The sequence below is a fragment of the Aptenodytes patagonicus genome, chromosome Z, assembly GCF_965638725.1.
Source record: "Aptenodytes patagonicus chromosome Z, bAptPat1.pri.cur, whole genome shotgun sequence".
Classification (NCBI taxonomy): domain Eukaryota; kingdom Metazoa; phylum Chordata; class Aves; order Sphenisciformes; family Spheniscidae; genus Aptenodytes; species Aptenodytes patagonicus.
Genome location: NC_134982.1, coordinates 20,510,635 through 20,534,548, shown reverse-complemented (window position 1 = coordinate 20,534,548; position 23,914 = coordinate 20,510,635). Strand labels below are relative to the sequence as shown.

General features: G+C 37.8%; 2 protein-coding genes across 3 annotated transcripts in view; one reads left to right on the top strand and one right to left on the bottom strand.

The window, feature by feature from the left end:
- The window catches only part of PLPP1 (phospholipid phosphatase 1), a 74,720-nt gene extending 72,215 nt beyond the window's left edge, over positions 1–2,505 (top strand). Inside the window, exon 6 of the mRNA XM_076362471.1 lies at positions 1,878–2,505. Coding sequence (XP_076218586.1) covers positions 1,878–2,003 — 126 coding nt within the window. The 3' untranslated portion in view covers positions 2,004–2,505. The remainder of the gene's footprint in view (positions 1–1,877) is intronic.
- The window catches only part of MTREX (Mtr4 exosome RNA helicase), a 48,372-nt gene continuing 26,684 nt past the window's right edge, over positions 2,227–23,914 (bottom strand). Inside the window, exons 16-27 of one of the 2 annotated variants that reach the window (XM_076362469.1) lie at positions 20,871–21,021; positions 18,850–19,022; positions 18,488–18,556; positions 14,091–14,219; positions 12,365–12,475; positions 11,851–12,039; positions 10,556–10,719; positions 9,057–9,162; positions 7,762–7,818; positions 7,216–7,378; positions 2,854–2,958; positions 2,227–2,478 (exon numbers count right to left, since the gene is read on the bottom strand). In XM_076362469.1, coding sequence (XP_076218584.1) covers positions 2,426–2,478; positions 2,854–2,958; positions 7,216–7,378; positions 7,762–7,818; positions 9,057–9,162; positions 10,556–10,719; positions 11,851–12,039; positions 12,365–12,475; positions 14,091–14,219; positions 18,488–18,556; positions 18,850–19,022; positions 20,871–21,021 — 1,470 coding nt within the window. In that variant the 3' untranslated portion in view covers positions 2,227–2,425. The remainder of the gene's footprint in view (positions 2,479–2,853; positions 2,959–7,215; positions 7,379–7,761; positions 7,819–9,056; positions 9,163–10,555; positions 10,720–11,850; positions 12,040–12,364; positions 12,476–14,090; positions 14,220–18,487; positions 18,557–18,849; positions 19,023–20,870; positions 21,022–23,914) is intronic. The other variant, XM_076362470.1, reaches the window with a different exon arrangement.

Here is a 23,914-nt window from a genome sequence, read left to right as displayed (position 1 = left end):
CAAGTACAATAGCAGAGAACTGTGTATGAGGTAAGCAGGGCAAAAAAAGGCCTTTAAGGATAAGGACAGCGTGAAAGTGTCTGCCTCTGCCAGCTTATACAGCCTGTTTTTTTTCAGTCTGATGGGAAACTAAACCCCTTCACTTCTTGCATGCATTTTGGGTGCTAAAAGGGTATTCACAACATCCAGCATGTGAAGCTTAGCTGTATTGATGAGTGAAAAGCTATTCCAAGGAACAGAGAATCAGCTAAACTTAGAGCTGCAGACCTGATTGACTTAGTGGCAGCAGTTGTGCTGGCTGTCACCAGAGTGCCATGGTTGATTCATCCATGGGAAGGGACAGATCAGAGAAACTTCTGGTTCAGAGACATGAGCTAATTGAGGTAATACTGAATACCAAGCACTGAGGCTCACCTGGAAGAACCACCTCCAAGATAAATGCTTTCTGAGCTGAAAGTCAGAAAGGTATGGTTTGTTTCAAGACAAAACTTTGTTTACTTGTTGCAATCAATCATCAGAACAAATCTTGGAGCAGCTTTGGGAAACCCTACATACTGCATTAGCTGTTACTAAATATCTGCATGTTGACTGAAACATAATCCTACCCCTCATTTTTTACAATCTCTTTTTCTAAGAAAAGGAGTGCAGGGAATGAAAAACATCAGGGATTGAAAAGCTGAGGGCACCTTTATTAGGAAAACAAGTTTAGTGAAGGGTGTTGGATGATTGAGAGGGTATCTTGGAGATGCTTGGTAATACAAGAATGAGTAGAAGGTGGCATTACAGTGAACAGAGTTGAAAGGTGAGGAAATTATTTTAAAAAACAAAAACCCCTAAACAAAACCCTTATCTGAAAGAACTGAAGAGTTCACCTGCAGAAACAGAAAGCTGAGGTAAGAGCATGCTGGGGCAGCAACTGCAAATGGAGCACTAAATTGAGTGCCTTCAGCATTAAGTGGAAGCTGGAACTCATCTGGTATGTACCTGAAGCAGCATGCTGGGTCATCAGCCAGCCCTCTGTGGAAGATGGTTTCTTCCACTGCCCTAACCTGTGTTCTGCAGTTCTCAGGTTTGCAGTGGGAGGGGAAGAGGTGATGTAAGAAGGGAAGGGATCATTTATTGCACTTCATGCAGCACTAGATCCTCCAGCACATCTACTAGTATGACTTGAAGTGGGCAGAGGGAAGAGAGGAAGCTGCAGAATTGAATCAAGGCACCTGTCTCGTAGTCAGTAGCTGTGAAGGAACTGAGGTGGTGTGTTCAAAGGAATGCAGGAATGGATAATGTAGGCCTTACAGCTGCTGGAGCTGTGGGTGAGATACATGTATTGGGGAGGGAGCTGCTGTGAACCTTGCCAAGGAGAGGAATCCAAGCTTGGTTTAACCAGCTTTTAAAGAAATGCAGGTGAGTGTGACACTCCAGGGAGTAACAGTTACTAACTATTGAACCCTCTTCCTCAGCTAAAGCACAAGCTGTCCTGTCCTGTTCTAAATAGATTACAGAATAAATTTAACCATACATGCGATATGGGCCCTCAGCAAGCATATCTTGCCCCTTCATTTAGAGTTGTTCAAACTATGGCTATTTTAATGAAGCAGTGCCTGATAAAGCAATTAGAGCAATTAGTCAGTACGCAAGCCTTGAATTTGGCTTAAACCATCAGTGGCTAAGTGGTCTGTGGCGGTGGTGGGAATAGCTGGAGAAAAAGCTATTGAAAGAACAGATGCCAGAATTTTATACAAGACTTCCTAGCAATTTTCTAATGTTTTAATCTGCTTAAACTTTTTATTAGTTTTGATCATGGAAACTACCTTCTGCAAAAGCATTTACCCATTGTTTCAAAGACTTACAAGCTTAACACTAATTTGTTCACTTAGGTTGTGTATGTGTCTGACTTCTTCAAAGTGAGAGGATGTACATTTCAACCGAAAGAAGATTCCCATACAACCCTACACGAGACTCCAACAAATGGAAATCACTTTGGCAGCAATCATCAACCATGAAGAACGACCCACCTCATTCACCTCTCTTGCTCTCTGAAAGGAAAACAATTTCATAACTATGAAATATAAGTCTAACTATGTAATATAAGTAAATACCTTTAAGGGACTGCTGCTGCTCTCGGATGCTCACTTTACCTGTATATAGTAACATCTACCACAGTTATTGTATATCTAAACTTAAAATTTCTGTTGGTTCAAGCTCTTGCTTCAAAGAAAAAAGCTATTCAAATTGTAAATTTTTATTGAAAACATGGTAACAGTTATATTACATACACTGCTGTTTCAACAAGGCATGTACAAACAACTGTGGTTTAAATACACACCATTAAAAGAAATAATGACTTGAGATGGAAGTAGCATGTGAAGCTGATGAACTTGTTCCATAATGTGCATCTAGTACTGTTTTTAGAAGATCTCTTCTGTTACAGGTAAAGGCTTGCAGCAAACACAATATCTCTCTTGATTTTTGTAATCCCTATTAAAAAGGAAAACTGTATTATTATCCAGCAGTCATAACTAACACAATCACTATTTTAAGTACAGTTACAGGCATGTAACGCTTCCTCTACTGCAAAGTATTACAAGTCTTAAATGGAAGTCACTGTACATCCATTTTCAGTCACAAACTTGGTTAAACTGTCAGTATGCATCAAAACACTACCTCTTTAAGTCAAACTTTATAACATAGATGTTATCTGGAAAGAGAGCAATGATGCTGTTTACCACGAAGTCAATACCAGAAGCTTACGTTACCAAATCATTCACCCATACCCTGCCCTAGCCTGCCCCCCCCCCCCCCCCCCACCCCAGCTTTCTAGAATTACTTCTACTGTGGAAGTGAAATACATACCCTCTGCAAACTTATTTTCCAACTCTGTGTTTCCAATGGCTTTTGCAGCCTGGCACATCTGCCGAAGCAGTTCTTCTAGCCTTCTCATACAACGAATTATGCTACCTGTATAAAAAGAGGGAAAACTTTGTATCACCCTGCCACATCATGTCACTGAATAATTCAGTTGCTTGAGCCCACTTTGGACCAAAGCAATAGTTCCTTCTCCAACCCTGTTCAATCTATCTAGAAGCCAATGGTAAGAACAGCCCTATGTCTTAAGCTTGGTTTCTGTTTAACAGTAAATTTCTCCATTGGGCATTTCTTTGGAGCTATGTCCAAATGCTTGTACTGTTCTTGTTTTCTTCTATCTTCACAGCCTCTAACTAATATCTAGTCAGGGGACTTTCTGGGCTGTTTAGTAATTCCTAGTGGATTTTTCTTTCAAGTATTTGTTAAGACTTCCCTCAAAAACCATACAGATTTTGGGGATTCACAAGTTTGCTGCTTCAAGAACTGCCACAGATAGGTTTTGGGGTGGCGGCTGTGTTTATTTTTTTATTTTTTTGATAGCCCTTAGTTCTTTAGTTGACAGAGCCAGTGAGACAGTAAGCAGTCTGTCTACCTTACTACTCCTGTGCCATTCAGAGTCTATGGACCACTCTACCACTCAATTGCTTGCTTACAGTAATGCATACAAGCTCAGTCTTGACATAGCTCCTACACTGCAACTTCATCTCCTCTTTTAACTTGCTTCTCTGCTCGGCCCAAGTTACTGTAACAAGTTTCACAAAATGACCCTAACGCTCTTTTAAGTAGCATGCAACCAGTATGCTGTTTGGTCATTTCCTCCAGCATCATCTCACACCTACAGTCTAAATTACTGTATGCAAAATAACTGTCACAGGGTAAATATGCGATGAAGGGATTGAGAGCAGCCCTGCTGAGAAGGACTTGGGGGTACTGGTGGATGTTTTCAGGCTGGACATGAGCCAGCAATGTGCGCTCGCAGCCCAGAAGGCCAATCGTGTCCTGGGCTGCATCAAAAGCAGCGTGGCCAGCAGGTCGAGGGAGGGGATTCTGCCCCTCCGCTCTGGTGAGACCCCACCTGGAGTACTGTGTCCAGCTCTGGAGCCCTCAGTACAGGAAAGACACGGACACAGTTGGGAGTGGGTCCAGAGGAGGGCCACAAAAGTGATCAGGGAGATGGAACACCTCTCCTATGAGGAAAGGCTGAGAGAGTTGGGGTTGTTCAGCCTGGAGAAGAGATGGCTCTGGGAAGACCTTATTGTGGCCTTTCAATACTTAAAGGGGGCTTTTAAGAAAGCTGAGGACAGACTTTTTAGCAGGGTCTGTAGCAATAGGACAAGGGGGAATGGTTTTCAACTAAAAGAGGGTAGATTCAGACTAGATATAAGGAAGAAGTTTTTTATGCTGAGGGTGGTGAAACACTGGCACAGGTTGCCCAGAGAGGTGGTGGCTGCCCCATCCCTGGAAACATTCCAGGTCAGGCTGGACGGGGCTCTGAGCAACCTGATCTAGTTGAAGATGTCCCTGCCCATGGCAGGGGGGTTGGACTAGATGACCTTCCTATGGTTCAATAAAATAGTAGCTCTAGACAAGGCACAGTATCTGGAGAAAAATTGTCCATATGAAAAGAACATTCTACAAAGCTGTTGGGAAAGTGAGAAGTTAGTAAAATAACACTTCTCTTCTAAAAAACATTCATATGGGACCAGTAGGCCATGTGAGTTTATACAGTAAGTAGAGGGTTGTGTGAGGGCAGCCGTCTGTAAAACCTATTGCAATGACATGAGGTGAAAAAACCCGTATGTATTCTATTGGACACAAAGCCAAAGCAAGTGGAGCATGGGCAGCTCCTCCAAGCACGGCCACATTGTGTTGTGGCAGGCCCCAGCTCAGCTCTCAAAGATTGTACTCGTCTCCATTTACAAGGCCAACCCTGACAACCATTCCAGGGAGTACTCATTTACAGGCAGTGTAGCTGGGGTTGTTGCAGACATACTTTTTTTGTGCAAGAAAAATACTGCATTTTTGGAATAAATTACTATTGTCTATACTTACTTCCACAAAACAAAACAGTCAATCTGCAATTGATTAATAGGATACTTAGCTCAGTTTATCATTCTTCCCTACAGCTTTAAAAAGCTTCTCTAATTTCTATTTCTCCCCAACACACACATTTCAGCTTAATGACAACTCATGTTCATTAGCCCATCAACATTGCTCCCATCTGTGGCAAGCATGCTTGCTCTTGGAGCACTCGGGCTTATGCTGCAACCTGAAAAGGCAGCCATTTACTTAGGACAACTACAAGCTTTCACACGACTCATAACTGCACCCAAAAGGGGTTTCAGACATTTGACCATCAATACTAATAAAACAGCAGAACACCATCTATCTTTAGGCCTGTGAGAGTGGAAACATGCCATCAACTCAAGATTTCTATCTAGGAAAGTTCCGCTAGTGCCTGTTAGCCTGGATAGCAGCACAAAACTGAACATTAGTGTCACTCATGAAGAGCAGTCTTTCAGAAAGCACTTTTAATCAGTTTGCAGGGGGGAGGGGGATGATGAAAAACTAGTTTAAAAGAAGCGGTGGCTTCCAATGCACTCTCTAATGGCTGGACAATTTTCTGCCTCCTTACTAAAATTGGTGCACAACAGTAAAGTTAGGACTCCCTGTAATAGCAGCAACTCATTACTGCTAATTTCACATTGCCCAAAAGGCAAAGAGGAAAATATACCTCCTTTTAGAGCTTTAATAAGCCATCATGCTATACCTCATGGTAACAACCTCTATGGAAATTAAGACAGGAAGCACTAATACCTAAAATGAAAATTTGTACTTAAGATCACAATAAGGACGCTGTGGTTTTTGGTTTGTGTTTTATTGTTTGTTTTTGGTTGGGTTTTTTTTTGTGTGTGTGTTCTGGTTTTTAATTTCTTTGAAATCACTACAGTGACTTGGCTAACCAGGGCAAACTGCCCTGGGATTTAGCAATACCACACTGCATTTAATGTAAGCGTAACTGTCAGTGGACGTCTGAAGTGCTGTCCTTCCTTTGGGACAATGCACAGAAAACCAGCCTATTAAAAGTTAAGGGAAGAGTCATGCGTCAACCCTTGCCACAAGAGCTGAACTTCTCAAAATAGGCCCATCTAATTTTGAGGGAGCTAGCACTGTTGACTAGGGCAAAGCTGACCGACTAGCCTTAGCCCAAATATGGTAAATAGAAAACGTTACTGCCCTGTGTATTCCGAACAGTCAAGTGCCAATGTAAAAACATAAGCCAGCAACTGCTTCTCCTTTTGCGTCCCCCTTACTCAGGGTGCCTCTACAGCAGATGTAAGGCTCAGACATTCACTGCAATAGGAGGAATCTGCTGAATGCAGAATCAAAGACTGACAGGATTCCTGTTGCTCGCAGGCAACCTGCTTTAGAAAGTTCCTGGGTCTATGCATGGGATTACAGAAGTGCATGAATTCCTTTGTTTTAAGGACTCCCATTTGCAACTGTGTATGTACAAACAAGAAAACGGCATTTGAGAGGCAAGACAATGGTGACAGTAACAGCTTCAAAAAAGGATTTTCAAGTGTCAGTCATTACACACAGACTTCTAAGACTGGTGCACCCATCCTACTGTTCTTCGCAACTTCCAACATAGCTGGTAAAAGATGAAATTAGGTTTTTCGTTCTGGTTTGACCTTCAGGTGGATGGTTTGTCTTTTTACAAAGTATCTCGGCTTTAAGTCATCCTACTTTTAAAATAATGAAAAATAAGTATCCTTCCTCAAGGGGCAGTTTCTAGTACTCCAATTTTAGGAACCAAATTAACCCAGGTGACAGGTTACATCTAGGCTTTTCAAATACCTGCATTGCACTGCTGTGATGAGCCATCCAAAACAGAGACTTGTTTACCACTTCTCCCTTCTGTCATCATTAAGACAGCAGGAGGAACCTTCAATTTACCAAGTAAATAAAACACTTAACTGTAATGAGGACAAGCGCAAGAGCTGTACTTCTTAATGGCAAGCATTTTGAACATGGTATTTTTAACTAGCAAAGGTAAGCGTTAACTTTTGTTGCAATATTTAGGATTTCTGAGTTTTATAGAAAGTTTTAAAAATGTAGATATATCCCTTTTAAAAAGTCTTCTATAGATTCTAAATTATCAACAGTGTAACTATAAATTAACATATACAGTAAACAAATTTTCTCCCACCTAGTTTCAGCCGTGCAGATACTTAAATACATCTGAGTTAATAAATTTTGTGATCTACTATAAGGTTATTCAGAATTACCATTCCATGTTATGGAATTACCATCTCACACCTCCTAAAGAAGAACCGATTAACGTACCTTCAAAGACATCAGTCATTTTGCAGATGTGAGCAAAGTTAGCTCCATTTGCCCATGTATAGACAACATCCATTAGGTTGGGTCTGAAAGAATTTAAGTAATTTTCTTCATCAATTTCCAGTTTTGCTTCTGCTGACACCTTGGCGATTCTTTTTGCACACTCCTTTAAAATAAAGTATTTTAAATTTATAATATGTTTAAACAGATTAAGTGTTTAACCAATAGAAAGGCTTGCATATTATTAGGTATTGCATACAGAATGAGGTTTCCTTTTTAGTGTGAAATTATTCAGAATTAGAAAGTAAACCACTGTTTAGTAAGCAAGCTTATAAAAGTTTTTAAAGGCACGCTCTAAATTCGCATAAAGATTTCTTGCAAACAAGATAACCCATTATTACACACTGCAAAGCCACATGCAGTGCCAGCCAAATTCACTGATGATCCAAAATCAAGTCTTCACCATGTGCTTATTATACTTTAACTCATACACTTTACTCATGTTAACATCAACCCTAAGCTCAGACAGATTTCTAATGGACCTATTACCTGCATTTGCCGAAGCGGTCCTGCCAACTGCTCTGTCAATTTTGGCATTTCACTGGACTGAAAAAGAAGACATTAAATAATCTCATGCGCTCCCATACGTTTGCTCTACACCAAATTAAACGCAAAATAGAAGTTCAATGTGTGCCAGTGCCACCCTAAATTATCCCAATGACTTCTCAAACCTGTTACCAAACACCAAAATTTACTGAATTGCCCAAGTACTTGTCCCTCAAACTAAATCAGAAAACAAAATCTTTCTGTACAGTATGCCAGTAGTATGGAAAAAAAGCACCTGCTTTCTGAATACTTCCAAAATGCCCTCTATTTAGCTGTTCCATAGTTTTGAACTGCCCAAATGCTGATCATTTACTACTTTATAAAAAGCAAATGCTTTTAATAACTTAAACATCAGTGGTTATGTATGAAAATATGGCTATTCAAATACAGCAACGTTTGTATGTTATACCTGTTTAGACCCGAGTACTATTGTTGAATGAACCACAATATTCTAACTAACAATGGCTTACCTTGGCATCCCTTCTACTAATGAAAGTAATTAATTAGCATCTGCTGCTAATGTGCATTCCACATTTAGAATCAACCTGAGTGATACAGCTTGCTAGCTATCTGCAGTAATATTTCATATGGAAGTTTATTTTTACTGTATTTTCCTCATGATGCTAAACTTCTATACAGCTTGTAGGTGGGAAAACAACAGCATCTGGTATTAAATGCCCATAGTTTTGCTTTTAATAACATACGGTCTGTTTTTTAACAGCTCTTTTGCTATCAATTCCATGTGGTACTGCCATTTCCATCAATAGGTCAAGGGTACTGCCCAAATAACATAATATGGGCATGTCTCAGAATTAAAGATACCCGCACCCCAGAGCGCAGGAGCAGATATTGTTAAGCCTCTTTTTTGAAATAATCATTCTACATTTTAAATTATAAGGATATGTGTGTGTATACATACATAAATACAAGCACATATGTTGAGAATCTATTAATATTGCTTCATTGCATGAGGAGGAAACAGTTGTAGATTCATTACAAGGACTGCAATTTTACACAACCTTCGGCATGTCTCTCCTGAGGAAATATGTTTTAGCACTGAAGCTGCAATACTTCTGGTAAGTTTTATGGCAGTTAATGTCAAACACCTTAGGAAAGGATAAAAAAATGTGCAATGGCTCATACTGTTACTGTTATGACCAATTTCTGGAACTGAATTATAAACAATACTGTTGGTAGACAGGAATGTCTAGAATTCATGAATTGAAGAAGTAACTCACATTCTCTTGAAATACAAAACAGCTTAGTAGTGCAGTTGCCTGTTCTGCAGATAAGTCATTGAAAAGACCATTGAACATCATTTCTGTCAGGAGTAGTTCATCAGCACTAAAATAAAGAGAAAAAGAAGGAAGCTTAGGGAAAAGACTTACTGAAATGTAATTTTTAAATGAAGTACTATTAATCTGTTTTGTGAAGCAACTGGATATAGGTAAGAAACAATACCTTCTTAACTTTTTGTTACGGGAACACCAAATAATAATATATTAGCTTTTTAAGGGGGATGCTAATTAATAAGAGAGTGAGACAGTATTCTAAAGAAACTAAAAGCTCTTACTGAACTACAAAGAATCTCTCCTGATAGTTCATAAAAGTTAGTATTAACAGTTGCTTTAATCAGTTTTTATCAGACAGGACATCAAGAGATTGAAAAGAACCAGAGAGTTAGGCAACGTATGAAAAGGACTAAAATTGGTACTGCTGCTGCTCAAAAAAGATTCAACTGGATATTTCCAAGATACTGAAAAGAGGAACAAACTTGCTTCAATTTACTTGTAGAATAAAGACTTAATCATGAATTATAAAAGGAAGTGCATGATGTGGATATAAAATCCAAACATACTATTTGGATAAAACATCAAATTGTTGGTAAGACTACACCTTTATTTTTGGAGTTTATCAGACAATGCATAGGATGGGGAAAAAAAAGTAGATTTTTTTACAAAGAAAAGTGTAACTCATCAGCAAACAGTTCCTGAAAGTCAGGAAGTTGATGAAATTCTGATACAACTTCCCCATTTCCTATCAAATTTTGCAGGGGAAAATAGGTATCGAACAAGTATAGGTAGCAGCTTTCAAACTATCTGTAAGGCAAGGAGTACAACAGTCACTGTAACTTTTAAAAATACACAATTCTACCAAAATCTGAGTTACACTCGGAAGTATTAAAGTCTGATTCATGAGTTTCCGTGGAATCTTTACAGTATGTTTCATTATATATGTACCTGCTAAATGTGTTGCAGTAAAATGCATCACTTCCATAGATCTGTTCTAACAGCCCTATGGAAGCAATTAAGCTGTATTCCAAACTTGTCAGCAACTTGCTAATTGCTGACAGTCACTGTGACACCCTTGTTTGTGAGTGACTCTGTATGAAGAGTCCTGGGAAGTGGAACCATAGAAACTGAGACCATCCTCTCATGTAATGTACAATAGTAAATGAAAACATCACTATTGCCTAAGCTGTGTAAGAAAATAGCCTTTGTTTTGGCATTTTCACATCCACCTTTTAGTTTTAAAATCTATCGTATTTTGTCCTTAAGTTGCTATCTTTACTGCTTCAATCAGTATATTCCCTTTATGACACAGATCACATACTCTCTGAAGAATCTTTCCTCTAGCGATCTCAGAACTTTAAAATATAAACATGACATACTAATTTCAGCAAGGACAGTAAAGTGTGTATTTGTGACAGTAATCACTTTGCACATAAACCAATTACCTGCTGATTTCACACGCGACCCGTCCTTTCATCTCAATAACATCTGAAGACGTGGCAAACCCCAGTCTTCTCAAAACACGCTTGCGACATTTGAGTTCATCCATTTGTAAGACAGTTCTGGCTTTTTTCAGTTCTCGCTTTGCTGCTTTAATATCCATAGCAATCTGGGGGGTCAGAAGGAGAGAAATTATGTGTTGCTGGTTTAACAGATGCAACTGTTTTAGACATTGTTAAATTTACATACAGGCCTCAGAACAACAGTATATGGACATACCAGTTGACGCTAACTCATCTACCTCTACTAAGAGGAAGGTTTGAAACAAATTAAAAAAAAAAAAAAAAAAATCAGCTCCATTTACCCATAGGAAACTCTGGCAAGGTTGGAAAGTTAAGCTATTTACCCCGAGCGGGGGGAAAAAAAACAACCAGCCCAGACCAAAAAGCCACAGAAGAAATCTTTGGTTGAGAAATGAGCACTCATCTTCTGAGACCTGTACTAAGTCTCAGCTAACCAACTATTCAATCAAATGTAACCCAAAGGCATTATTTCCTGCTATTAGAGCTTCTACAGCGTCTTGCTGTTTATCACACTCACTGTCAACATCCTGACAGCGGGGTGTACAGTGCAGACACCCTCGCAAAAGTCTGCTTGGTCCATCAGGTCTTACCACATGCAACTTTGTGCTGCCCATACCAGAACTACCTCACTTCCATGAAGCGACCCCTGGAGAACCTCTTTTCTGGAGCAGCATAGAAACACGAGAGCTGTTTTTGTGTGCAATCAGTTTCAGTCTAGCAGGGTTCGACTCTATACAGAATAAGTAAGTGTATTGCTTCCAGGGAGTCAGCTCAGGAAGCAGCAGCACAGTGATTTGTATGGTACACTCCCCAAGCTAATAAGCCCCATCAATTCAACTTAGCTCTGCACAAACATATTAAAAGTGATCAGCTTCAATTATCTGTGAAGACTTTCCCTATACTGTATTGTGCTATGCCTATCCAGTGAAAAAGACTCTTGTGGCACCTCTGTAACCTTCTAATCCCTGATGACTTTTTCTGAAGAGTTTTCTCTTCAGATGTACTTCCCATCTGTATCAATCAAGGACATACCACCGACTCAGCTGGACAGGTAGTGACATTCAATAATTTTACTGTATTTAAAAAGGACTATTTGGGCTTGTTAATTTAAAAAGTGTTATTTGGGCTTTGCAAATAAAAAGAAGAGCAAGTACGAAGGCAACTATTACTGTCTCTCTCTTCGGCTAAATATATAGTGTTTTGTTTTGTATTTTTACCTGTGCTTTTTTTTCACAAAGTTTGTATACGGTTTCCAAGTTGGGATCATTGTGAAGAGGATGTGAATACATCCTATGCTCAAATGCCTCAACTTTTTGGATTACTTTCTTCAGTCCTTGATCTTTGATGCCCATGTCATCAATAGGGTCTAGTAACGGTACTCCATCGGGAAATCGTTTCTGTACTTCCTAAAAGGAAAAAAAAAATGTTTTTGTAAGATTAGTAACAGTAAAATATACTATACTTTTACAAATCAGCTGGCACAACTATAGGGACACAGAAGGCAGTAGTGTGAGTTTGTTATGTGATGTTTCAGCAGTTTTCAAAATCAGTTTAAAATGACTGTTGACAAGGAGAAATAATTGACATACATCGTAGCTTTCAACCCCTTTTAAGAATAAGGCTGAAGATGTGACACAAGCTCTAGACAAATTTCTTTAGAACAAGTTGTCTTGGGTTCAAGAGTACCTCACTAATCAGAGCAGACAGCTTACATAGCCTACTGGAACTTACTTGTATAGATTTTAACACACTTTGCCTGTTGTCAATAGGCCTCAGGTCTTTCGGTATGTAAAGTCGAACACTGCTGATAGCTGAGAGAAGATGTACCAAAACAGGAACAACCTATCAAAGAGAGTGCAGTAACTGATAAATCAGTTAAAAATACATTTATTATTACTGTTTCATAGCAAAACTTTACAAAGGAAAAGGAAAACTGAGTACACAAGGACACAGCAGTGGGTAAAGGAATATCAGGAAGCAGGAAAATGTGGGTAATGAGATAAAGTATTAATAAAGAAGAAAAGTAAGTTTGTCCAAATGGGAAATTCTGTATTCAGTTAAATCTGGAGAGAGGCTACAAGTGGAAAAAAAAATTTTCAGTTTTTCTATTACCTTGTCTCTTATCTACTGGAATACCTCTTATGAGCCAAACCAGACAAATTATTGTCATATACTTCACTAGGAATGCTAACAATAGAGAACATCAAATCGGACCTGTTGGAGCGGGTCCAGAGGAGGGTCACAAAAATGATCAGGGAAATGGAACACCTCTCCTATGAAGAAAGGCTGAGAGAGTTGGGGTTGTTCAGCCTGGAGAAGAGGCGGCTTCGGGGAAACCTTATTGCAGCCTATCAGTACTTAAAGGGGGCTTTTAAGAAAGATGGCGGCAAACTTTTTAGCAGGGCCTGTTGCAACAGGACAAGGGGGAATGGCTTTAAACTAAAGGGGGTAGATTGAGACTAGATCTAAGGAAGAAATTTTTTACACTGAGGGTGGTGAAACACTGGCACAGGTTGCCCAGAGAGGTGGTGGATGCCCCATCCCTGGAAACATTCGAGGTCAGGCTGGACGGGGCTCTGAGCAACCTGATCTAGTTGAAGATGTCCCTGCCCACGGCCCGGGGGTTGGACTAGATGACCTTTAGAGGCCCCTTCCAACCCTTCTATGATTCTATATTCATAAGTATCAAAACCATGAAGATACCATGAAGAATCAGTACTGTATCTCAAGCTTTACATGGACTTTGTGAAAAAAACATGCAGACAAATTAAACAACTGTCTCTGATCTGAAAATTGTAATTGTTTGTCTTGATATAGGGTTTCAAATTGAAAATTTTAAATAATGCAAATGCTTTTACTAAATATTTCAATTTAATTTTAGAATGATATAGCCTCATAAAGCTGAAGGGGTCTGAAAAAGAGAAAGAAATAAAAAAAGAATTCTGTTCCCAAAGACAGAAGATACTGCTAAGAAAAGTATCTTCCAAACAGCATTGCTAAAATTCGTTACTCAAGGATTATAAAAATTCTAACTAAATTCTCAAATCTAGTAGAACAAATGCACATTAACCACAAAATCCTGCACAAGTATCCAAGAAAAAAACAGCTTACAGACACTTATCTGCAGATTTTATCACGTATGTAGGTCATTTTTGTAACTTTGTTTACATTACTGCTATTGTCTTTCACCTACTGATTTACAATATATAACACAACAGCAACTAAGTTTCAAAGCACATCTTATATGGAAACAAATTCACTCAAGTATTTTGTTCACACTTGAAAGTTTCCTCTTCAGTGAAATCAGCAACTGTTTAAGAAAGCAGAGTTAGGTGTACAGCTCCTTTCTCTTCCTTAATGCATCAACCCCTCTTTTACCACAGTTTGCAAATGCTTTGGAAATAGAATCTTTGAGAACATTATAAGAAACTATTGAGAATAAACATGTGTAACAAACCTGCATCTCTCCTTTCTCATCAGGCCTCGCTGGCTTTGCAGCCTCAGTAGCAGAATTTTTCAAACTCTCTTTGCTGCAGTGCAGTAGCACTTCAACTACATATAATGGGTCCAATTCACCAGAATTTGGCTGTTGAGGGCACAGAAAAAAACAGGTCCATAACCATTATTTTAAAATACCAGCAAGAATGGAAGGAAAAAGCATGATTTTATCCAATAGTAAAAGTATGAAATGAGCTAGCTCTTCACAGAGTACCAGCTCAGTGATGCAGTATATTCTAAAAACTACTGAATCAGTATTGATTGAAAGATCCCTCACACAGGAAAACACACTTGAAAAAATTACCGCTTCCCCACCCTCCTTCGCCAGTGTAGCTTAAAGTCCAGGTAAAGCTTGCAGCTTTAGGTACTTCTGCCTTTTCTTCTAGACGTAGCTCTTTCAAAGTAAGCCAACATCTTTTGTAACTGTAATGCAAAATATTTGCATCGTGCTAGCAGTACTGAACTTTGCCTTTTTTAAAAAAAAGAAACAAAATTTGGGGGTTCTCTTTCATTTGTAGGTTTGCAAGTTCAAGTTTTTCCCCACAATAAAGACCACAGAAAAATCTTTCAAGTATAACAGCTTGTATCTGCAGCAAACAAGAAGCTGCATCTTGCAGGCCACATCTTTATGCACCCCAAACTGCACACGTAACATCTGACATTCCTTTAAAGAACACAAACGTGCAGATATGGTGGTTAAAGACTATTGCTCAGAAAGCCATAACCTTTATTATATACAGCTTTAAAAAAACCTGACATTAGTTATTTGACTGGATCAATATGCACTAAGGTTGCTCAAATACACTCCTACTATAAGCAAACAATTTTATGACTTTGAATAGAACTAAGTTATAGGCCTAACACTGAAGGCAGACATCATCTTTTAAAATACTATGTGCAAGCTTCTCTGCTTCCAAATACAAGAGAGAGAGAAAGAGAGAACAGTCTTTTCAAAATCCCATGTTAACTCAGTTCAGTTTTACTGGGCAGTATTTTTCATTTCAAATCTACAACATACTATTTTCTTTCACTGCATGCAAAGCAGGGTGGAGCCAGCTAGCATTTCTAAGAGATTCTCAGAAGCGCTACGAGAAACTGCCATAGAAAACTAAACAGAAAAACAGGGTTATCCTGTTCTACAAGATACATAATTTCTTCAAGAAATGCAATTACTTGCTGGGGAAAAAACTGTTCCTCTGAATTCTATCCTACATTTGCAGAAAGCACTCACAGCAATGCACAAGACGCATACCACTGCTGTTCTCTGAACTAGGATTTTAAAATAATATCCATGTATACCAAATCAGTATCCAGACAAAGCTACGGAAAGCATAATGCTGACTTGAACGAAGAAGAGACTAAATTCATAGCTGCACATATATGCTACACAAAATACTAGAATTGGAGATGTCTAGAAAATTGTGAGAGGAAAAAATATTTCTATCAGTAACTGTATTGTAAACCTATTAATAAAGCAGGAGTATAAATGTCATTAACATTTGCTGTTAATATCGCTCTCTGTAAGTTTACGTATACCAATGGCTTTTAGACAATGCTGACCAGATGTGACTTAATCTAGAACTGTTTTTTGCATGTGTACTGTTTCCTTCAATGGGTTTCCAACAACATTTTAGGTACTAAACCCTTGAACAGGAACAGCCATGTTTTTATATGTACGAGTAAAAGAAGAATAGAACACCCTGTAAAAATTTGTTAATCACAGACATCTCTGTCCTATCAAGTTTGAACGATCCTTTGATTCATACTGCATCAATTCACATGCTTCAAGGATAAAATTCTGCTCTCTTTGGCAGAATATTGCATGATTAGGTGTATTCCAAGGATTTTAGATTTGCCCTGCAACATCTACTACTTCATGAGCCTGGAAACAAAACAAGATAAGACAGCTGATCATATCTGCAAATCAAGAAATATGACACAGGTAACAAATTCAGATTCCCAGATTAATGACATCAGATTCACTGAAAATTCAATGACCATGACACAGCACTTAAAACAATGTTTATGTAGTAAACATTATAAATAAACATGAACAGATAAGTATGTAAATTTAATATATAACGATTATAATAATCTAAATAAGGAAGACCAAATTGCAGCATCTCAAATTTTAATATCAGTAACTGTTAAATTTGATGTCTAGAATCAAGGACCAGATGACAATATGGACTATAAACAGCACAACAATAAAACTAGCATACTAGTTTTACAGTCACAGTCTAGTGGAAATAAAATGTCTTACTCAAAAATATTTGGGGTTTTTTATGAATTCCAAAGCAAACAGTTACTTTGCTGTCTACTATACTGTACAATATATAGCAAGCACCACTGCTTGAAATAAATTCTTCTGTCTACTGTAATTCAGGATAAAGTGCTATTTGCATTCACACTTTTGTGGAACACTGCCTCGTGAAATTATGCTGGAAAAACATCTAAATATAATTAACAATGAACATAACTGACAATGACTCATGCTTTTGCTTTCACATTGCAACGAACAAAGAGAATTACTCAGTGAAATACAGACATACTGTAACCCTAAATGTCAATCTTAATTACATATATTCCTCACTAGAAAAAGGACTTCATTACAAACTATGATGCAGTGAAGAAAAATTTACAACTAAAGAAAAACTGGTAATATAGACTGAATTCAACATCATTTCTAAAAGCAAATCCAAAGAACTGTCACAGCTTAGAAGTTGATGAAGGTTTAAAGACATGGCATAACAGTGATATATTTCCAATACTAACTAAATATACTAGTACATTAAACAGTAATGGGGAAATGCATCTGTATCCCAGGACAAAAATGCATTGAATAGACACATTGAAATGGGTAAATAACAGCTTCTTTAAGTCATTTGTTTTGCCTCTGCTCATAGAAACTCTTTCCATACTGATTTTAAAAGTTACATAGCTTTAAGTCTGCTCCATAATTTTCAGCACCTATTGTCATTCTTTCCACAGAACTCAGAAGGAAAAATTCAACCCAGCTGCTAGCATGACTTAATGAAAAAAGTGCTTCTGGAGCCAGAGCCATCTCCTGCAAAACAGACCGTAATTTCAAAGCTAATGTTCAAACCTAAAGGCTTTATACAACAGTGAGACAGGCCAGATAGGGAAGGCAAATCTATCTGTGTCATATTTTATTCACATATATAAGAAATGCCTCCAGTGACACAGAAGTTGGCAATTTTACGTAGAAAGCTGGGCCGAGGGGGAAATCTGTTTTACTGCTCATGTGGGTCTATGAAAAAAGCAGTCTAGAAGCAAAAGTTTAAGCAATAGCAGTAACAGTCCAGTTTTCCAACTTGAAAAAGAAAGAAATGTGACTTTCAAAAGGAAGACAGAAAACCAAAACAAAATGTCTTTTAATAAGTTCTGTATGCACACATTTTTCTCATTTCTTCTTTCATGAATATATATTAGAGAATCACCAAAAGGTGCCACAATGTACAGGCGCCACCAGAACTTGACAAATACAACTTCTCATTTAGACCTAGTCATTAATGCCAATGCTCTCCTGCGAAAATTACAGCAAAAATACTACCACAGAAAAATACACTTTAAACTTAGGTTTTAATTTAGCCAGCAGAGTAGTCTGTCAAAACATTTCTGAAAGGGAGACCAAAACATCATCTCTGGGGTTATCTGGAGACCAAATATAAAAATGGGTTTTTGGAAGGAAAACGAAATCTGGCTTCTATTGCATCACTGCACTCTGTATTTTCTTCCACATTTCCCAGAATGCATTTCTCTTGTTTTGGTCTCTTTGTATTTTAACTTCCCAACCCTCAACTCTACAGCAGCATCTCAGAGGACAAGCAATCCCATGTCTCATGCACTAGCTTAGGACTCAAGACACAATTCCCCAGCTTAAGATAACCTTCTACGTAGAGCCAAATGTCAGTCTCCCTACGCTCTCAACCCTCACTTACAGCTTCTATAGATTTTCTGAGAGTAGATAACATAGTATCTTTCCCACGAATGGCTTAGTGTAGTGCTGTTGGGGATGTCCCAGAAACAAACTAAATAGTTTGAAACGTTTGTAGTGCTAAGTGCATTTTTGAACTACTTATCCCAGACACAAGCATGTCCTCCATAAATACGCCGAAAGTTAAAAAATGAACACAGGACTTAAGGTTTGTTGCACCTTCCATAGTATTTTTTCTTTATACTTTCACTTCAGAAAGGCCTGAGCTTTTTGTAAATTTGGGGTGAAAGGAAAATTTTTTTGCCTTTGAAAACTACAAAGAAAATAGAAGTTTTATCTTATTTTCAGAAGAAGCAGTAAGGTATATATTTTTCTAATGGAGAGAATGTCTGTTTTACCTTAACATTCGATTTCTTAGAGAAATTAACAACCACTCCCCATCCAAAGTCATCACCTTCATTCTTCACCTGAAAATATTACAAGATGTTATAACCCAGGTATAATCACTTCCTAGCAAGCGTATCTTTTTGTACTTCTGATATTTACAACAGTAGCCATGGACTATTATTCATCATGAAAACAGTATTTCTTTTAATTCACTGTTGAACTTCTAACAAAGAAACATAACGAAAGTCAAAATTGTTGCTTAGTGCGATGCATGTAATTTTTCAAGGTGGTAAACTGGCAGGCACAAATGAACCCTGTAAACTTCACAGATAGGTAGAGATTTGAAATAAAAACAAACGAAAAATCAAATTACCTTTACCAGTCTTCCTGGCTGTAGAAAGGGCAAGCAATACTTTGGTTTGTGAACATATTCTTCAATCTCTCTGCCCAGTTTTGCTAGCTGCTGTCGGATTTTGTAGTATATGACCACATTTTCTTCATTGGGAATTGCTATTTTGTTGTACTGTCCTTCCAAATTATTCACTCCTATAATAAAAAGTAAAATCTCATGGAAATTAATAACTTCACAGATTTAGAAATCAATGTTTCACTTTCAGATCTACATAACTAGTATTTTGTCACCATTTTTGGCATTTGTTTTCTATTTACAATAATCCATTCTCTGGAAAGCTAGAAATCTACAAATGTGTCCATTTTATTTTATTTATAGGAAATTAAATATTAATACTAATTTAAAAAAAATAAATAAACAAGCTTGAGAAAACGGAGAAGGCTTGACCCCCAATTGTCCAGGAATCACTGATTTAAGGTTGCACAGAAATCCCACAAAAACTTGCAATGATTTGTAGGAGGGTATTCACTGCTTACCAGCACTCTTCTGCCTCCTCTGATGAAAATAAGATTGCTCAAAGACATCTTCTAACAAGATGTCTTCCAACAAGAGGGAAGTTGTTAGAATATGTTCTTCCTAACCTGTTTTAGGCTCTGATTTCATCGGTTGGAAATCAGTATTTTCCTCCTCCAATATTTTTACACCTTATTTAGGCAAAACAGTTTTTATTATAAGCAACATGCTTCATTCTCTCACACTGGTAACACCACTAGGAAACATAAACAGAGGACACGTTATAAAGATCTCTTTTTCCTCTCTACCAGCTCACCCTCTGGTATCGTATTTGAATGCATAAGGGTGACTCAGAAATCCCACTTCAGGGGGACTTGAGAGACAGCTCAGGGAAGTGCTCCCTATTTTTAGGCGCCAACTTTTTAAAAAAAAGCTAGCAATCCATACTCATGACGTAATTTCCTCCTTGATCTAAACAACCATTTCTCTCCTTTGTGTTTTTAATTGCAGCTGAAGCGATTACAAAATTCTAATGTCCAGTATGGTGCCTAAACAAAGAATGTCCAAGAAATATGAAAAATGTTCCCCAGCTCCATTTCACTATTTAAATAGCAATGCTGGAATGCCAGAATGAAGATCTAGGCATGCCAGTTGGAACAGGGAGGTTCTCAGGAAATGCATACTGTATTTGACTACTACTGTCTTAAATATTGCACCTGTGAAATACAGAAACTCTGCAAAGGGAATCGACCCCCCCCCGCCCCTGTGTATCTATCAAAGCTACAGGCACACACACACACTGTCTCTCTTAATATCCAATTAACAAATGAACAGATGAACTGCTCATTCATCAGTGGCAAAGGAAGTAGTTACCTCTTGTGTTCTTAAGATTCTTCTGGGTTAAGTTTTGAAAGAGGCCTCACTCTCAAACACTGGCTGAGATCTCTGGAAACTGACTTTGGCTCATGAAAACACGCTATTTAAAGATCATGGCTGAAAATTTAGTTACTCAGTGGAGTGCAAATAACGTCTCAGTCCTCTCTGAATTTTGCTTTGTATTTTAATTAAACATTCTTTCCTATACTACTCTGAATGCAGTGTGCCTGAGTTCTTTTTAGATTGTAGTGAGATATTAAAATAATGTTTCTTTTAGCTAAGTTCTGCATATCAAAAAGGAATAAGACTTTTCTTCTCTGCACCTCTAACAAGCTGCAAGAATTTTTAAATCGTTTTTCCTTCTTCCTGTCCTACAGTTTAGCAATGTGACAACCATTCTTGTCTGACTCAGAGAGGAAAGCTCTTCTCATAGATTGACAGTGCCTATCAATATAGGTCCTAAGAACAAGAGGAAATTACTCTTCCTGAAACTGTAACATAACAGCATATGGTGCAGTGGCAACTGTAGGCAGGGAAGACAAGAACTGCACAGGTATAAACTCTTATAAGCATAATGAAGTGTAACTACCCAATCTCACAGTGCAGCATCTTTTATACTGATTCTTGGGAGTACAACATACAGTAATACTTACTTTCTACTATTTCTGGAATAGTTCTGTAATGTTGGAACTGATAGAAGGATTTTTCTAACATGTATTCAGGGTTTATTTCCTCTACTCGAAGCAAGTTCAATACCATGTTGTACGTCAGGTGGAATGCACTGTTTAAAGGATCAGCTGAACCCTGAAAAAGATCCAAGAACACTGTCCAGTTAAAAAAATATTAATTGCAGCATGTAAGAACATATCAATTAAATCATGATGCAGTGTTTTATATAAGGAGCTGCTCTGATGGGAAGTACAACTTGTCTTGCATTTAGATTACATTTCTCATCAAATCCTAAGCAATTTTATTATGCTGAACATGTAACAGTATTTATATGTCTCATCATACCTATAGTTATACTACAATATTATAAATTAGATCTGAATGAAATGACAAGATCAGATGAAAAACTTAGATGTTTCTTGTAGTCTATTATTTGGATCCCATTATTTTAACTTTAAAGTCATAGTTATTTAACTATTTAAAGCAATCCATTATTTTAACACTGTGCAAAAACTTATTTGCACATCTTTTTCTCTTAAGACTCATCACATTGGTGTCTTGGGAAGTCTGTTCAAAAATAGGTATTCTCCAACTTCTTTAAGCAATGTCTCACTATAAAATTAATTTACTTTGATGGTTGCCCGAGAGAGGTTGTGGACTTGCCACTTGCGGAGATACACAGAAGCCATCTGGACGTGGTCCTGGGCAGCCTGCTCTAGATTACCATGCTTGAGCAGGGGTCTTGGACAAGATGACCTCCAGAGTCCCTTACAACCTCAACCATTCTGGGATTCAGTGAAGTTCGATTTTTTACAAGGTGGTATTTACAGGTGTTTTGAATAACCTAAGAAATGATGCTGGGAAAGTATTGTGGGGAAATATCACATCACTATCTTCTTTCCCCATTCTTATTTTCTAAGAACATCTACTACTGTCCTCTGTCAAAAAAAGGTACTGGACTAGGTACATGCACCTTTGGGCTGATTCACCATGGCTGTTATTATGTTCTTACCCAAGAGGATGACCTCATTATCATAAGAAGAGCAAACATTTAATTGATATACATTAAAACAACCAGCTATTCAAAGAACACACAGAACAGTTAAACAGTGTCCAAGGAAGATCTAGAAGACCTCAACACTACAGCCTCTCCGAGCAAAGGGCAAATCTGAGAAACTGTCTCCAACTTAAGTGTCAGCACAGAAGACCATCCTGATAAACAAATAAGAAGTCGCTGCAACCAGGTGACAGAGACCCAAAGCTTCTGGAGTATGAAATTGCCCAACTGCGGTCCATAACCTTTCATCTAAAGTAGCACTGGTCTCAAAGGAACAGGTGCCTGACAGTTCTTCAGAAAGGATCCAAGGGAAATCCAGGAGTTATGAAGCAGAAAATTACAATTTCTGTGCAACAAAAGGAGTGGAAACCAGAAGCAACAGACAGCTGGATAGAATACAGCAGAACAGCAGCATAAATAGACTCTTTATAAAAGCAAGTTAGATCTCGCAAATCTTTCAGAGCTCTTTGAAGGTGTTAACAAGTTTGTGGATTATCAGACCTCCTTGATTCCTGAAAAGCTTATGACAACACACTCCCTACTCCCACCAAACTAATGTAATTAAGTCTTTAAGGGATTTTAAAAAACCCAAACTCTTGTGAATTACTAAACAGAAAACAGTGTAATTTGGTATTTTTTCAAAACAAAATTTCCCAGTGGAGACTCAAAGAGCTCTGGACTTATAAGAAATCTAGAAAAGGCATAGATAGAAAACAGCAAGGTCTGCTAAAAATACTACTAGATCACTAAAGACACCAGCAATCCAGAGTTGCGTGATAAGGAATAAAATGGCAAGTGAAATTTAATCTGAAAGTATTTTATAAGAAGATGAAGTGCAACAGTTTGCAATGGTTTAGTATTTACTACTCATTAAAGAGTGACCTACACATGAAATAAAAGAGATTTACTAAACAAGTGTTGTCATTTCAAGAAGGCCGATGGGTAAATTCAGTTATGATTAAACATTCTAAATTCGTAACAACTAAAACAGGTAACAAGAAAATGAGGATATTTCAAGACATATTTTTCATGCAACTATATGACTGCTGAAAGTTAAACTTATTCTATCAGACATTTCAGAAGCTCAGAGAGGGCTGACACTGAGAAACACACTCCTCTGCACTTTCTTTTAAGCTCAAGATGTGCTTTACCTAAAACCAATTATACTGTATCCTCTTGCAACTCATTTTTTTGCCTTTTGCTATACAGTAAGGTATCTAGCAGAGATACTCCCTCATCATACATAATAAAAAAAGCATAGGCCATTAAAAAAACAACTGACGATTAGTTTATATATGCAAATGCTGAAATTCAGATCAAGTGCTCTCCTAGATCAAGCTAATTCTAATGGATTTTAAATATTAGCACCATATACATATTTTTCTTTCAATTTTAAATGTACAGTCAGGAATTCTGATACTACATCCATTGATGCACTGATGTCAGATTTAATAAGAGACAGTTTGAATCTAAGACTCCTTCACATGTAGGAGATTTAAGAATATTGTAATCCCATTTGCTTTATGTGAGATATAGAGCCTATAAGATTACCTTACAAATGCCAGAATCCTACTCACTGCATGATTATTTCATCTCAGAAAAAACCTCAGCTGTTACAGAGAAGCCTTCAGCATATGTTTATACTAGGGAAGTACCAACATGAATACACGTAAAACAAGTTTAAGATAAATCATATAGCCTAATGTTTTGCTTTCCATGGCCAGAGACTCATTCAGTCATTCTAGCTTACATCTGTGAGTAGATCACAAATACACACGTAGATTTTCACCTCGAGTGGTACACCACAGCACAGAAATACCTCTTAAATTAGGTCATGAAATGTGTACTTAAAATAACACCGTCAGTTCTGAAATTACCACAAGTGTGTTTCTACTAACAGAAATGTGTCAATAAGTACAACATCAACAGCTGAGCTGCAGTGTGTGGAGGAAAGCTCAAGTTTCTACTGAT